Raw genomic sequence first — 11,150 nt, 5'->3', positions numbered from 1 at the left:
GTCTTTGTCGGTTCGTTGTCGTTGTCAGATGTTTCTCTGTTCCTGGTTGGTGTTCCCTGTATTCTTGACCCAGTGTTTGTTTCATGTTCATTTATTATGTTTTCCCCCTCGTGGGTTTTTGATTTGTGTTTGTTCTGTTTTGTAAATAAACCTTCCTTGTTATGCACTTGAGTTCTCCTGTTCCTAAGTGTGAACGTGACAGAACGAACCGACCATTTTTGAACTCAGCAGCAAGAAGGATTTTTTTTTTTTTTTTTTTTTTTTTTTTTTGAAGAAGCATGATGGACATGTATATGGACGACGATGATCTGGATTGCCCGGACTATGTCATCGCCACATTTGGAGCAACCCAGTTCCGTCCTATCGGCAGGGACCGAAGGACTCGGCCCGGTAAGGAATCCGGAGGAATGAACATCTTCCAAGCGTTCGCTTTGATGGCTCAGCAAAGGGAGGAGTCGGAGCGCTTGGCCAGGGTTTCTGAGACCCGTGGAGGTCACAGGAGAGATTTTCGGGGGACCCGCCAGGTAATTTTTCGTGGGACCCGGGGAGGTTGTAAAGGAGGAGGAGGTGGTCGAGAGGAGGGTCAACATCACTCTCCATCCTGGCCTCCTTACGACCCTGTACCAGTGGAGGGCAGTTCAGAGCCGGCTTCTCACCGTCATGGACGGAGGAGAGGAGATCCATCTGCCCAGCGAGAGACTGCTCACGTCCCCTCTGCCCAGCGGAGGACTGCTCACGTCCCCTCTGCCCAGCGGAGGACTACTCACGTCCCCTCTGCCCAGCGGGAGACTGCTCACGTCCCATCTGCCCAGCGAGAGACTATTCACGTCCCGTCTACCCAGCGGAGGACTTTTCGCGTCCCGTCTGTCCAGCGAGAGACTGTCCACGTCATGCCTGCACAGCGAGAGACTGTCCCTGAGCCGGTGCCTGTCCCTGAGCCGGTGCCTGTCCCTGAGCCGGTGCCTGTCCCTGAGCCGGTACCTGTCCCTGAACCAGTATCTGTCCCTGAACCGGTGCCTGTCCCTGAGCCGGTACCTGTCCCTGAACCGGTGGTTGTCCCTGAACCGGTGCCTGTCCCTGAACCAGTATCTGTCCCTGAACCGGTGCCTGTCCCTGAACCGGTATCTGTCCCTGAGCCGGTGCCTGTCCCTGAACCGGTATCTGTCCCTGAACCGGTGCCTGTCCCTGAACCAGTATCTGTCCCTGAACCGGTGCCTGTCCCTGAACCGGTATCTGTCCCTGAGCCGGTGCCTGTCTCAGAGCCTGTGTCCGGCCCTGAGCTGGAAGATATGTTTGTGTCTGTATTTGTTTCTGTTATGTTGACTGTTTCTGTTTTAGTATCTGTCCCTGAGCCAGTGTCTGTCCCTGTCCCTGAGCCTGTGTCGATCCCGGAGATTGTGTTTGCCCCTGAGCCGGAGTCTGTCCCTGAGCCGGAATCTATGTTTGTTTCTGTATTTGTTTCTGTTCTTTTGACTGTGTCTGTGTTAATGTCTGTCCCTGAGCCAGTGTCTGTCCCTGTCCCGGAGCCTGTCCTTGACCCGGAGCCGGTGTCGGTCCCAGAGCCTGAGCCTGTGTCTATCCCAGAGTCTGAGCCTGTGCCTGTCCCAGAGACTGAACCGAGGTCTACACCGCCCTGGCCGCCCGAGGGGTCTGCACCGCCCTGGCCACCTGAAAGGCCTGATCCGCCCTGGCCGCCCGAGGGGTCTGCACCACCCTGGCCACCTGAAAGGCCTGCTCCGCCCTGGCCGCCCGAGGGGTCTTCACCGCCCTGGCCACCCGAAGGGTCTTCACCGCCCTGGCCACCCGAAGGGTCTTCACCGCCCTGGCCACCCGAAGGGTCTTCACCGCCCTGGCCACCCGAAGGGTCTTCACCGCCCTGGCCACCCGAAGGGTCTTCACCGCCCTGGCCACCCGAAAGGTCTTCACCGCCCTGGCCACCCGAAGGGTCTTCACCGCCCTGGCCACCCGAAGGGTCTTCACCGCCCTGGCCACCTGAAAGGTCTGATCCGCCCAGGCCGCCCGAGGGTTCTTCGCCGCCATGGCCGCCCGAGGGTTCTTCGCCGCCCTGGCCGCCTGATGAACTCTGTCTCGCCCTGGCCGGTCGATGTCCCGTTCCGCCCTGGTCTGTCCCCCCTGTCCCGCCCTGGTCTGTCCCTCCCGTTCCGCCTGATGTTTCCTTCCTGCCCCGCCCTAGCCTCATGGAGCGTCTGGTAGCCGCTCCGTAGGGAGGGGGTTATGTCACATGTCTGTCCTGTCTTGTGTTGCACATGGGTGGTTGTTATGTTGGGCCATGTGCCTCTGTCATTGTTTGATCCCTCCCGCTCGTTACCTGATTAGTGTTTGAGTTTCTCCACCTGTTCCCTCTTGATTTGTTCCCTTTATAAGTCTCCTCATGTTTGCAGTCTTTGTCGGTTCGTTGTCGTTGTCAGATGTTTCTCTGTTCCTGGTTGGTGTTCCCTGTATTCTTGACCCAGTGTTTGTTTCATGTTCATTTATTATGTTTTCCCCCTCGTGGGTTTTTGATTTGTGTTTGTTCTGTTTTGTAAATAAACCTTCCTTGTTATGCACTTGAGTTCTCCTGTTCCTAAGTGTGAACGTGACACAGAGTCAATGTTGTGTGGCCTAGCTGTTTCTGTTTCTTTCCGTAATTCATCAGTCACAACAAGTTCTAAATATCGTTTGTACTGTCTTTCTATGACAGCAGTTGTAGCAGAAAGACAGACAGACATCATACTGACAAAAGAATCTTTGTCCGATGGAAACTCTAGGAGTCTGGCTAATGTTGAGTCACACTTGTCAAGAGTGCCACCAAAAAAATCGGTATCACGAGTGAGGACACTGATTGGATCCTGTTGAGCTTCTTTGAGGGATGACAGAACATTTTTGACAATACTTATTCCTTCCAGGTGATCAACTTGCTTTTCGACGGAAGTGTAAAACTTCTTCATCCAAGGGCCTGATAATAGTTTTCCATTCAAGCCGAGGACCTGGATTTCCAACTTGGCAGTTGGGTTAATGAAGTCTTTGTGCAAGCCTGACAGCAATCCACCACATGAGACGGTCCCAGTTCTCAAAAACTTCTCAAACAGTTCATAATGCTCTATGTATTTGCCACATAGGTGAAAAAGTACATGGAGACGATTCCCGCGATAACGGGGTAACAAGCCACGGGGCAAATTGACATCTTCAAGAAAAGTAGTGAAACCCTTTGGGTCTCCTTTCCCATCCTTATAACGAAGTTTGTTCATTTGGAGGACAATGTTTGCTGCCATACAGTCTTTACCAAATACATGTCCCTTAGAAGTCTCCAATGTCTTCAATGCAGCCCGACATGAACTGGCAATGGTGTCGATGGGATGAAGGTGGCAGTTAAGCTCATTAAGAGGTTTGCCCCACGACTCTGAAATTCTCTGGATTGCAGCGTGGTTTACAACTGCGCGGTCTGTCATAACATTTGAAATGTTGCTGATAATAGATTTACGGCAGTCTTGGTAATCACAGGAATATAAAACTGAATAAACATTAGCCAGTTCATCAATAGAACTTGTCACATGTTCAGCATAGTCTTCTGCAGTGCCACCGGGTAACTGATCGATGGCTACTACAAAGCACTTTGTTTTAGTTGTAAGATGTATGCTATTTATATGAACACCTTCCTGTGTTGTTGAGTCAAATCCTAATGTAAGGTTCTCGGTAGTCATTGCCACTTCAGCGGTTTGTAGGTCCGATATCACACCAAGCTCTCGGGCCATCTGCTCGACAGTATTTCTGTGGGGAACAGCAGTAATCTCTACTCCAAATCGCATAGCAAACCTTCTGATGAGTACTGGTATATTCTTAGTAGGAACTTGGTTGATTATTGAATCATACACCATCTGTCTCATATCTAATGAGAAGGTTTTCTCATCTTTCTTAGTTTTTTTCTCCACAACAGACGCTTCATTAGTAATGGATTCTTTAAGACAGAGTGTTTCATTCTCTAAGTACCTTATCTCGTCATCTTTCTCAGTTAACAAGTTTGAGAGTCTAGTATGGTCATTCTCATTACGTTTTTTACTAATGGTAGTAAGACGCCTGTTCTTGTTGGACTGCTTCAATCTCCGGTGCTTCTTTATCAGTCTGGCCAACTTAAATTTAGTTTCCTCTAGTTCAATAGCCCATTTTGTGGTTTTCAGTTTATGTCGAATACTCCTAATTGTAGATTTTTTCCTCTCTATGATTTCATCTTTCCTTTTAAGACACTGGTTCAGGTACTTCACACTCTTATGCGGTCTCAGCTGCTTTCTTAACAACTTCATCTCTATAGCATGCTTTTGCTTCATTTCACTTCTAGATTTTGCCATGAATTCCAGTCTTCTCCTCATTTTGAGTTTTCGTGGAGTCAAGACATCTCCCCTTAGCTGTGGAAGGGTGATCGATTCAGGGCTCAAGGCTGAGGGTGAAGGTGTATTCTCAACTGATGATGTAGGTTCTAACTGTGGAGAGGTGGGTTTGTCACTCATAGAGGTAGGAGGATCAGTCTTGGAACTAGTGGAATGATGTACAGGGAAAACTTCATTGCAGATCTCCTTAAATTTGTCCATCTCTGCATCACGAGAGAGGTTCTTAAATCTGTGTAATGATCTGGACACAAGGGACACAACTTGATGCTGTAGAATTGAGATTCCAGGAATTTTGTTGCTTACATCCCGGACAACATTTGTCCAAGAATGGTCATTAGAGATGAATGAGAGTAACACGTGACCATTCTTTAGCTCCTCATGATTAGCTGGTACAGCAGTGAAATGTTCCATCAAATACTGACGAGACAGGCCAGGCTGAGGAGAAAACGATCCCCGCTTTGACTTTTTCTTAGGTGGCATGATGGTATAACTTAGGGGGAAAAAAGAAGTTATTTAATTTATATCCAATTTAATTCATGAATATTGAATGTAGTTCCAAAATCGCTCATCTAGAAGAAATTTCTATTTTGTTGTTGTGGAAATATAAATATGCAAACACTAGGGGTGGAACGGTACATCGGATCGGTGTGTGTGTGTGTGTGAGAGTGTGTGTGTGTGTGAGTGGGTGAGTGTGTGTGTGTGTGAGTGAGTGAGTGAGTGGGTGTGTGTGTGTGTGTGTGTGTGTGTGTGTGTGTGGGTGTGGGTGTGTGTGTGTGTGTGTGTGTGTGTGTGTGTGTGTGGGTGCGTGAGTGAGTGTGAGTGTGTGTGTGTGTGTGTGTGTGTGTGTGTGTGTGTGTGTGTGTGTGTGTGTATGTGTGTGTGTGTGTGTGTGTGTGAGGTGAGTGGGTGAGATAAATGCCTAATACATTTTTGTTTTGCACCAAAATCGTACCGAACCATGATGTCTGAACCGTACCGTGACTTCTGTGTACCGTTCCACCACTAGTAAACACCACAGGACCTACTCCAGTTTTTCAGTATAATTTAAAATAAATATATATTAAGATTACTATTCCATAATTCTATTTATTTCAGTGAAAAACGACTCACCTTGGATGATATGGACGTAAAGTTATTTTCCCACCACTGGCATCGTTTCATCAAGAAGTAAAAATATTAGTAAAAATACCTACAAAATAGACAATTATTTATTTCTCATAAGTAATATTAATTGATGATTATGTTATTTATCATTTACAATTTATCATTTACAAATCAATAAATGCATCGCATGTATGTTGAATTTTGTTTAAGAATAAACATCAGTAGGCCAAAGAAATTCATTCTCACAACACACAGCTATGAGGCCTTCAAGTACTACAGAGATTTGGTTGTTTTTTCTGCTTTGATTTACTTTTGAAAAAAAAAGAAGACATTTCAGTAATTGTGCAAATAATTAAATTTTACCAACTCTGTGCAGAATAATACAGCACACATGGGCTGAAATGTTTGTAAGATTCGGCCAATCAGCTTGCTAGAAACGGGTCACATGACCTGGCAGGCAGCCAGAAGCACAGTTGTTCCTAAACAAATCTATAACCATCCATGGCATTTATTTATATATTTGACGAAATCATGCCAATAATGTAATCTAGAAATTCTAAACCTTCGTTTTGTATGATTACTTTGAAAAATACTGCACGGATCAATGAAAACTGGGAGAAGTTTTGGAAGCCAATATGATCGAATGGCCGATTCTGCTTTTGACAACAACGTCACTTGCGGATCGTAAAAAAACACATGCGAATGTTACAATTAAATTCCAAACTTCACCTCATTCAAGTTAAATGTATAATCTATCAAAAGTATTGGGTTTGAAACAAAAAAATACTCACCTTCATAGCGGATTTTGATGCCAAACTTGAGAGAAATTTTGCTTTGCTTATAACTTTCTTCTTACTACAGCCATCTTGGAAATTTGAACGTGAGAATCAACGTGATGACGTAATTTACGTCACTAGTATATGGGCTTTAGAGGTATTCACAAAGCAAAGATACGACATATTTCCTAAGTCACCAACGCGTCTGGCGCTGATTACCTTCTGGGAACACAGCCGCGGGAACAAAGCGCTCGTGCGTATATAGGTCAGTTTGTCACATACCTATTCATTGCCACGTTCACATGTATATTTTTACTCATTGACTAGGTTCAATAGAAACACATGGCTCAGACTACCTAGTAATCTTCACTACTGATCAATGTAAGATTAAAATTTCCACAACAACATTCAGATTCAACATGTTATATGTTTCTTCTTTGGTTGTACACACACACACACACACACACACACATATATCTATACTTGTTTATACTTACAAGTGTGTGTATATATATTATAACACACACACACACATATATTTATATAGGCCTATGTGTGTGTATTTATATATTAATTAAATTAAATGTGTAGTCTATATAAAAGCATCTAAATCGATTAAAATATTGAAATCAACCTGGTTCAGTAAATGCATTTAAATAGGCTTACTTACCGTAAACAAATTGCCAGCCGTTCACCGGGGGAAATGGCTTGTCGGAAATGTGTATTGTCCTTTGCAATCAGGGGACCAACCCTCCGCAGCAGCTGTCCAGCCTGAAGTACTGCTGGAACCGGACTTCATCCAGCCGCAGCTCCTGCACCAGCTGGTGGTACTCGCCGTGCTGACTCTGAGCCCGAATGGTTTCATGAACCCAGATAGACCGGCGTTTGCGCTTTTGCCGTAGATACACGGACACAATGACAAAAATCGCCTTTTGTTTATCGTTCATTTTCATGCTTCACTTCAGCCTTTTTTTAAATAGTGAGTATATTTATATTTAGTATCTTCCCTCCAGAATATTTGTTTTTAGCGGCAAGAAAACTGATTCGCTGTCATTGGATGTCATTCATAAACATAACTAGGGAACAAGTAGTGGGAACGCCCACTAGCGACCTCATCGCCAGCCACTGGCGACATGCAGGGACAAAGTCGCTTGTAGTGTGAACAGGGAGTCAGACGGGGAATCAATTTAATTTAAATTGAGCAGCAATGCACTGTGGTTAAAGGAACAAGACAATTTAAGTTAAAGCGTACAGGACACTCCGTAAATGTTCCTTAAGAGTGGAGAAAAGTGATAAGCTATAGCTAAGCAAATATAATTTTATAATTAAAGACATACAGGTAGGATCCAGTGAATTACACACAGCATTTATTTAGGGGAATGTTCAACAAACATATACATAACATAACAGCAGTCCCAATGGTACCACCTTCCACATTCTGTATATTCAATCTAAGGAAGGACGAACAAACATTAGAATAAGTTAATTGTTAAGTGAGTGGTTTGCAATGTATATTTATACTGTAAATTGTTCTTACCCATTGGACAGTTTGGCCTTTGTGCCTATGATGCTCTCCACACGAACGACAGAGCTGTGAAAGGTCATCTATAATATGTAAAGGGGGGTCATGTCATGTCCAGAAAACTTTATAAATAAAGATAGTCAAGGCTATAAAAATGTAAATGATTATTTCTCACCAGTTTCTCTTAAAAGCCTTTTTTTTACAATTTCCAGGCGCATTAAAACGCCTTCCTCATTTGAAAACGTTATTTCTTCCATAAGAAGCAGCTCTGCTAGCTGATGTGAGCAGTTATGCCATACATGAATTAGGTTTTATCAATAAAGACTGTCAAAATTCATACAAGTACATATAGCTTACTTTGCAAACAAATGCACCACATGATGTGGAATCCTGTTGGGTAGGATGCACAACTGAGTGGCATCCCCACCTGGAAATGTTCAGACCTTTCATCCTAAGGAAAGATATATTAAATAGAAGTGTGTGCAAGTGCACTCATCATTAAGCCGCAATACATAATATACAACAGATACCTCAATGTTTTAAGAAACTTTGCATACAATACTTGCCTTGTAGCATCCTTACATTTGGAAATTGCTGATTCATTAGCACCAAAAAGGTCGATATATATTGATTTGGACAATTTTGGGAACATTGCCTGAACCCCCCCTCCCTCCCTAGGAAATCTAGAAAGTTACTTACTATAAATGTCCAATGGTTGTCGTTGACACAAACAGCCCCGAAAAGAACATCATAGTTGGATGGATCAAGCTACAAACAATACAAATAGCAGTTTTAAAACCTGTCAATATACTAAAACACTTTGAAGTTTGTGTTTAAATGCAAAAACCTTTTTCAAGCCATTTTGGCTTCCATTCCAGATTGCAGTCATCTGGTATGAATCGATTAAATATGCCCGTTTTATTCCTGACATATTTAATCAGTTTTTAAGATGGTGTAGATAACCATTCACAACCTATTTACAAAAATAATCAAAATAAGGGCTATTGGATTGTTAAAACAAGGTACCAAAAAAACAATATTTAACCAAAATAAGAATATTGCTTATTCTGTGTACAGCGCTTTAAGAAGCTGCTTTTAAAGGCGCTTTATAAAATAAAGTTTATTGTTATTATTCTTAAAGTTTATTAAAAAAAAAGGTAAGCAATTTTGGTATATTAAGCATAAGCTGTTTACGCAGTCAAAGTTGTTAAAATTTGATGATCTTGTAAAATATAATACATCAATAGTCTTATATACAGCATTTAACAACTTATTACCGCCTAACTTACGTTTTTTTCAAATTCCAGTGCGAGCTCATAACTTGAGAGGCTTTGGATATTTTTCATTACCAAGAGCCCAAACCACTCGTAAACATTATTGTGTGTCTGTATGCGGAGTGAAACTCTGGAACAAACTGGACTTGCAACAAAAGCAATGTCAAACTATTCATCAATTTAAACTGTTATATAAACATTGGGTCTGGTTAAAATACAGAGATGAGGATCTTTAATTTACATTGCTGTTGTACTCTGTCTTATAGTGTTAACATGTGCTCAATGTTTCCTTACCATCGTTGGCATATTGTCCATTACCATCTTTAGCATATTCCCTATTACCATCGTTGGCATATTGTCCATTACCATCGTTGGTATATAGTCCATTACCATTCTTGGCATATTGTCCATTACCATCGTTGGCATATTGTCCATTACCATCGTTGGTATATTGTCCATTACCATTGTTGGTATATTGTCCATTTCCATTGTTGGCATTGTTTATTCTTCTTAAATTGTTGGTACTGTTGTTATAATAAATACTTGTTACTGTGGTAACACCTGCATGATACAACATATGTAAACAATCCGTGACCAAAGTAACAATGAAGCTCAATGTATTAATCACCAAATGGGGAACTGGGGTGGGATTAAATAAGTTGTCTTCTTCCCACTCCCTTTCAGGCAGAATTCGATTGTCAGTTAAATACTGTATGTTCTGTTTTTGTTTTTTTGTTTCTTTTTTGCACTGTATGACCTAACAATATTTTGTCTGCCTTGTACTTTCTGTGCCATTGCCTGAAATAAAATGAATATTATAAGGTAACCATGCACAATTTGAGAATGCAACCCTACCTCACTTTCTAACCATTTGCCTGGTGCCAGACCCATCAGGTTTTTGGTGAACAATTTGTAGAGGCCCATTTTGCTCCACAGCGCATTCTGTTTCTTGCCCTCCCATATATCATGTATCACTAAAATAAGCTCAATGAATACAAAGTAAAATTCCGAGCAATGGCACTGTGAAATATAACCAAACCACTTCATTATTACCTTGTTCTTCCGGATATTTTGACCCAGTGAAGGTGTCTGGGGAGCAAGAGTGAGTAGTTGGTCGGCCTGGGTTGATTTGTGTTTGTGCCTTTGTTGCAGGGTGAGGAGGATTGGCTGGTGATGGAGGTGTTGCAGGGTGAGGAGGATTGGCTGGTGATGGAGGTGTTGCAGGGTGAGGAGGATTGGCTGGTGATGGAGGTGTTGCAGGGTGAGGAGGATTGGCTGGTGATGGAGGTGTTGCAGGGTGAGGAGGATTGGCTGGTGATAGAGGTGTTGCAGGGTGAGGAGGATTGGCTGGTGATGGAGGTGTTGCAGGGTGAGGAGGATTGGCTGGTGGCTTCTATTTTAGTGATAGTAAATGGACCCAGCATGTCTGGGTCCATTTTTCCACCCTCTCTGTTCTCCTGTCTCACATTCCTAACCAACACTTTATCCCCAGCCATGAAGTTGTCCTCCTGCCCTTTTTCCATCTTTCGCTTCCGTACTTTCTCCTGACTCTTTGCGATGTTCTGTTTTACAACTTCCATTGTCTCCCTCCTATCGCTCAACCCCTCAGACAGCTGCTCACTTGCAACCATGGCTTCCACCTTTCCATGACAGATCTAAGTAAGACATTCACAATAATTATTCACATTTTTCAAGATCAAGTGTCAGTAGAAAAAAAAAGACACAAACCACTAACCTCATAATCCTTTGGTACCTGACATGGATATCGTGCCTCTCTCCCAAACATTAAATAGTATGGGGAAAACTTTGTTGTTAATTGTTTTTTTGTTCTTAGTGCGAACATTGTTGCATTTGGATGCAGGTGCCATGTTGATGGATTTTCCCAAACCATTTTTGTCAGGCTTCTGGACATTAACAATCAAAAAGAAAATCATGAAATGTTAAACTACAGAACATGTGCCTACACACATGTGAATTACCTTTGAATTGTGCCATTCATTCTCTCAACAAGGCCATTTGTCTGGGGATGATAGGGAGAACACAGACTCCTGGTGATGCCCAGTCCCTCACACAGGCTAAAATTGACCTTTGA

At 43.1% G+C, this 11,150-nt stretch overlaps 1 protein-coding gene and 1 long non-coding RNA gene across 2 annotated transcripts; both read right to left on the bottom strand.

The window, feature by feature from the left end:
- Positions 1 to 7,672: 7,672 nt before the first annotated feature.
- Positions 7,673 to 8,222, bottom strand: LOC130092425 (uncharacterized). Its single transcript, XR_008807921.1, has 3 exons — positions 8,142 to 8,222; positions 7,800 to 7,867; positions 7,673 to 7,713 (listed from the first exon to the last, which is right to left on the bottom strand). It is a non-coding gene; the product is annotated as an uncharacterized LOC130092425 (long non-coding RNA).
- A 405-nt stretch (positions 8,223 to 8,627) lies between these two features.
- LOC130092587 (uncharacterized) lies at positions 8,628 to 10,494 on the bottom strand. The gene is made up of 4 exons (XM_056260488.1): positions 10,389 to 10,494; positions 10,112 to 10,333; positions 9,914 to 10,032; positions 8,628 to 8,757 (listed from the first exon to the last, which is right to left on the bottom strand). Exons 1-4 carry the CDS (start codon positions 10,492 to 10,494, stop codon positions 8,722 to 8,724), a joined length of 483 nt encoding a protein of 160 aa, XP_056116463.1. The 3' UTR covers positions 8,628 to 8,721.
- Positions 10,495 to 11,150: the final 656 nt, after the last annotated feature.

The sequence above is a fragment of the Rhinichthys klamathensis genome, unplaced genomic scaffold (assembly GCF_029890125.1).
Source record: "Rhinichthys klamathensis goyatoka isolate OS25496 unplaced genomic scaffold, OSU_Roscu_1.1 h1tg000176l_1, whole genome shotgun sequence".
Lineage (NCBI taxonomy): Eukaryota > Metazoa > Chordata > Actinopteri > Cypriniformes > Leuciscidae > Rhinichthys > Rhinichthys klamathensis.
This window is presented reverse-complemented; position numbering and strand designations above follow the sequence as displayed.

What these genes read in the sequence shown, in the direction of transcription:
- LOC130092587 (XM_056260488.1), bottom strand. Translation starts at nt 10,494, where the DNA reads ATGGACCCAGACATGCTGGGTCCATTTACTATCACTAAAATAGAAGCC. An exon ending in CAGCCAATCCTCCTCACCCT is followed by an intron (nt 10,334 to 10,388) that starts GCAACACCTCTA and finishes CTCCATCACCAG; the next exon opens with CCAATCCTCCTCACCCTGCA. An exon ending in AAAATATCCGGAAGAACAAG is followed by an intron (nt 10,033 to 10,111) that starts GTAATAATGAAG and finishes AGCTTATTTTAG; the next exon opens with TGATACATGATATATGGGAG.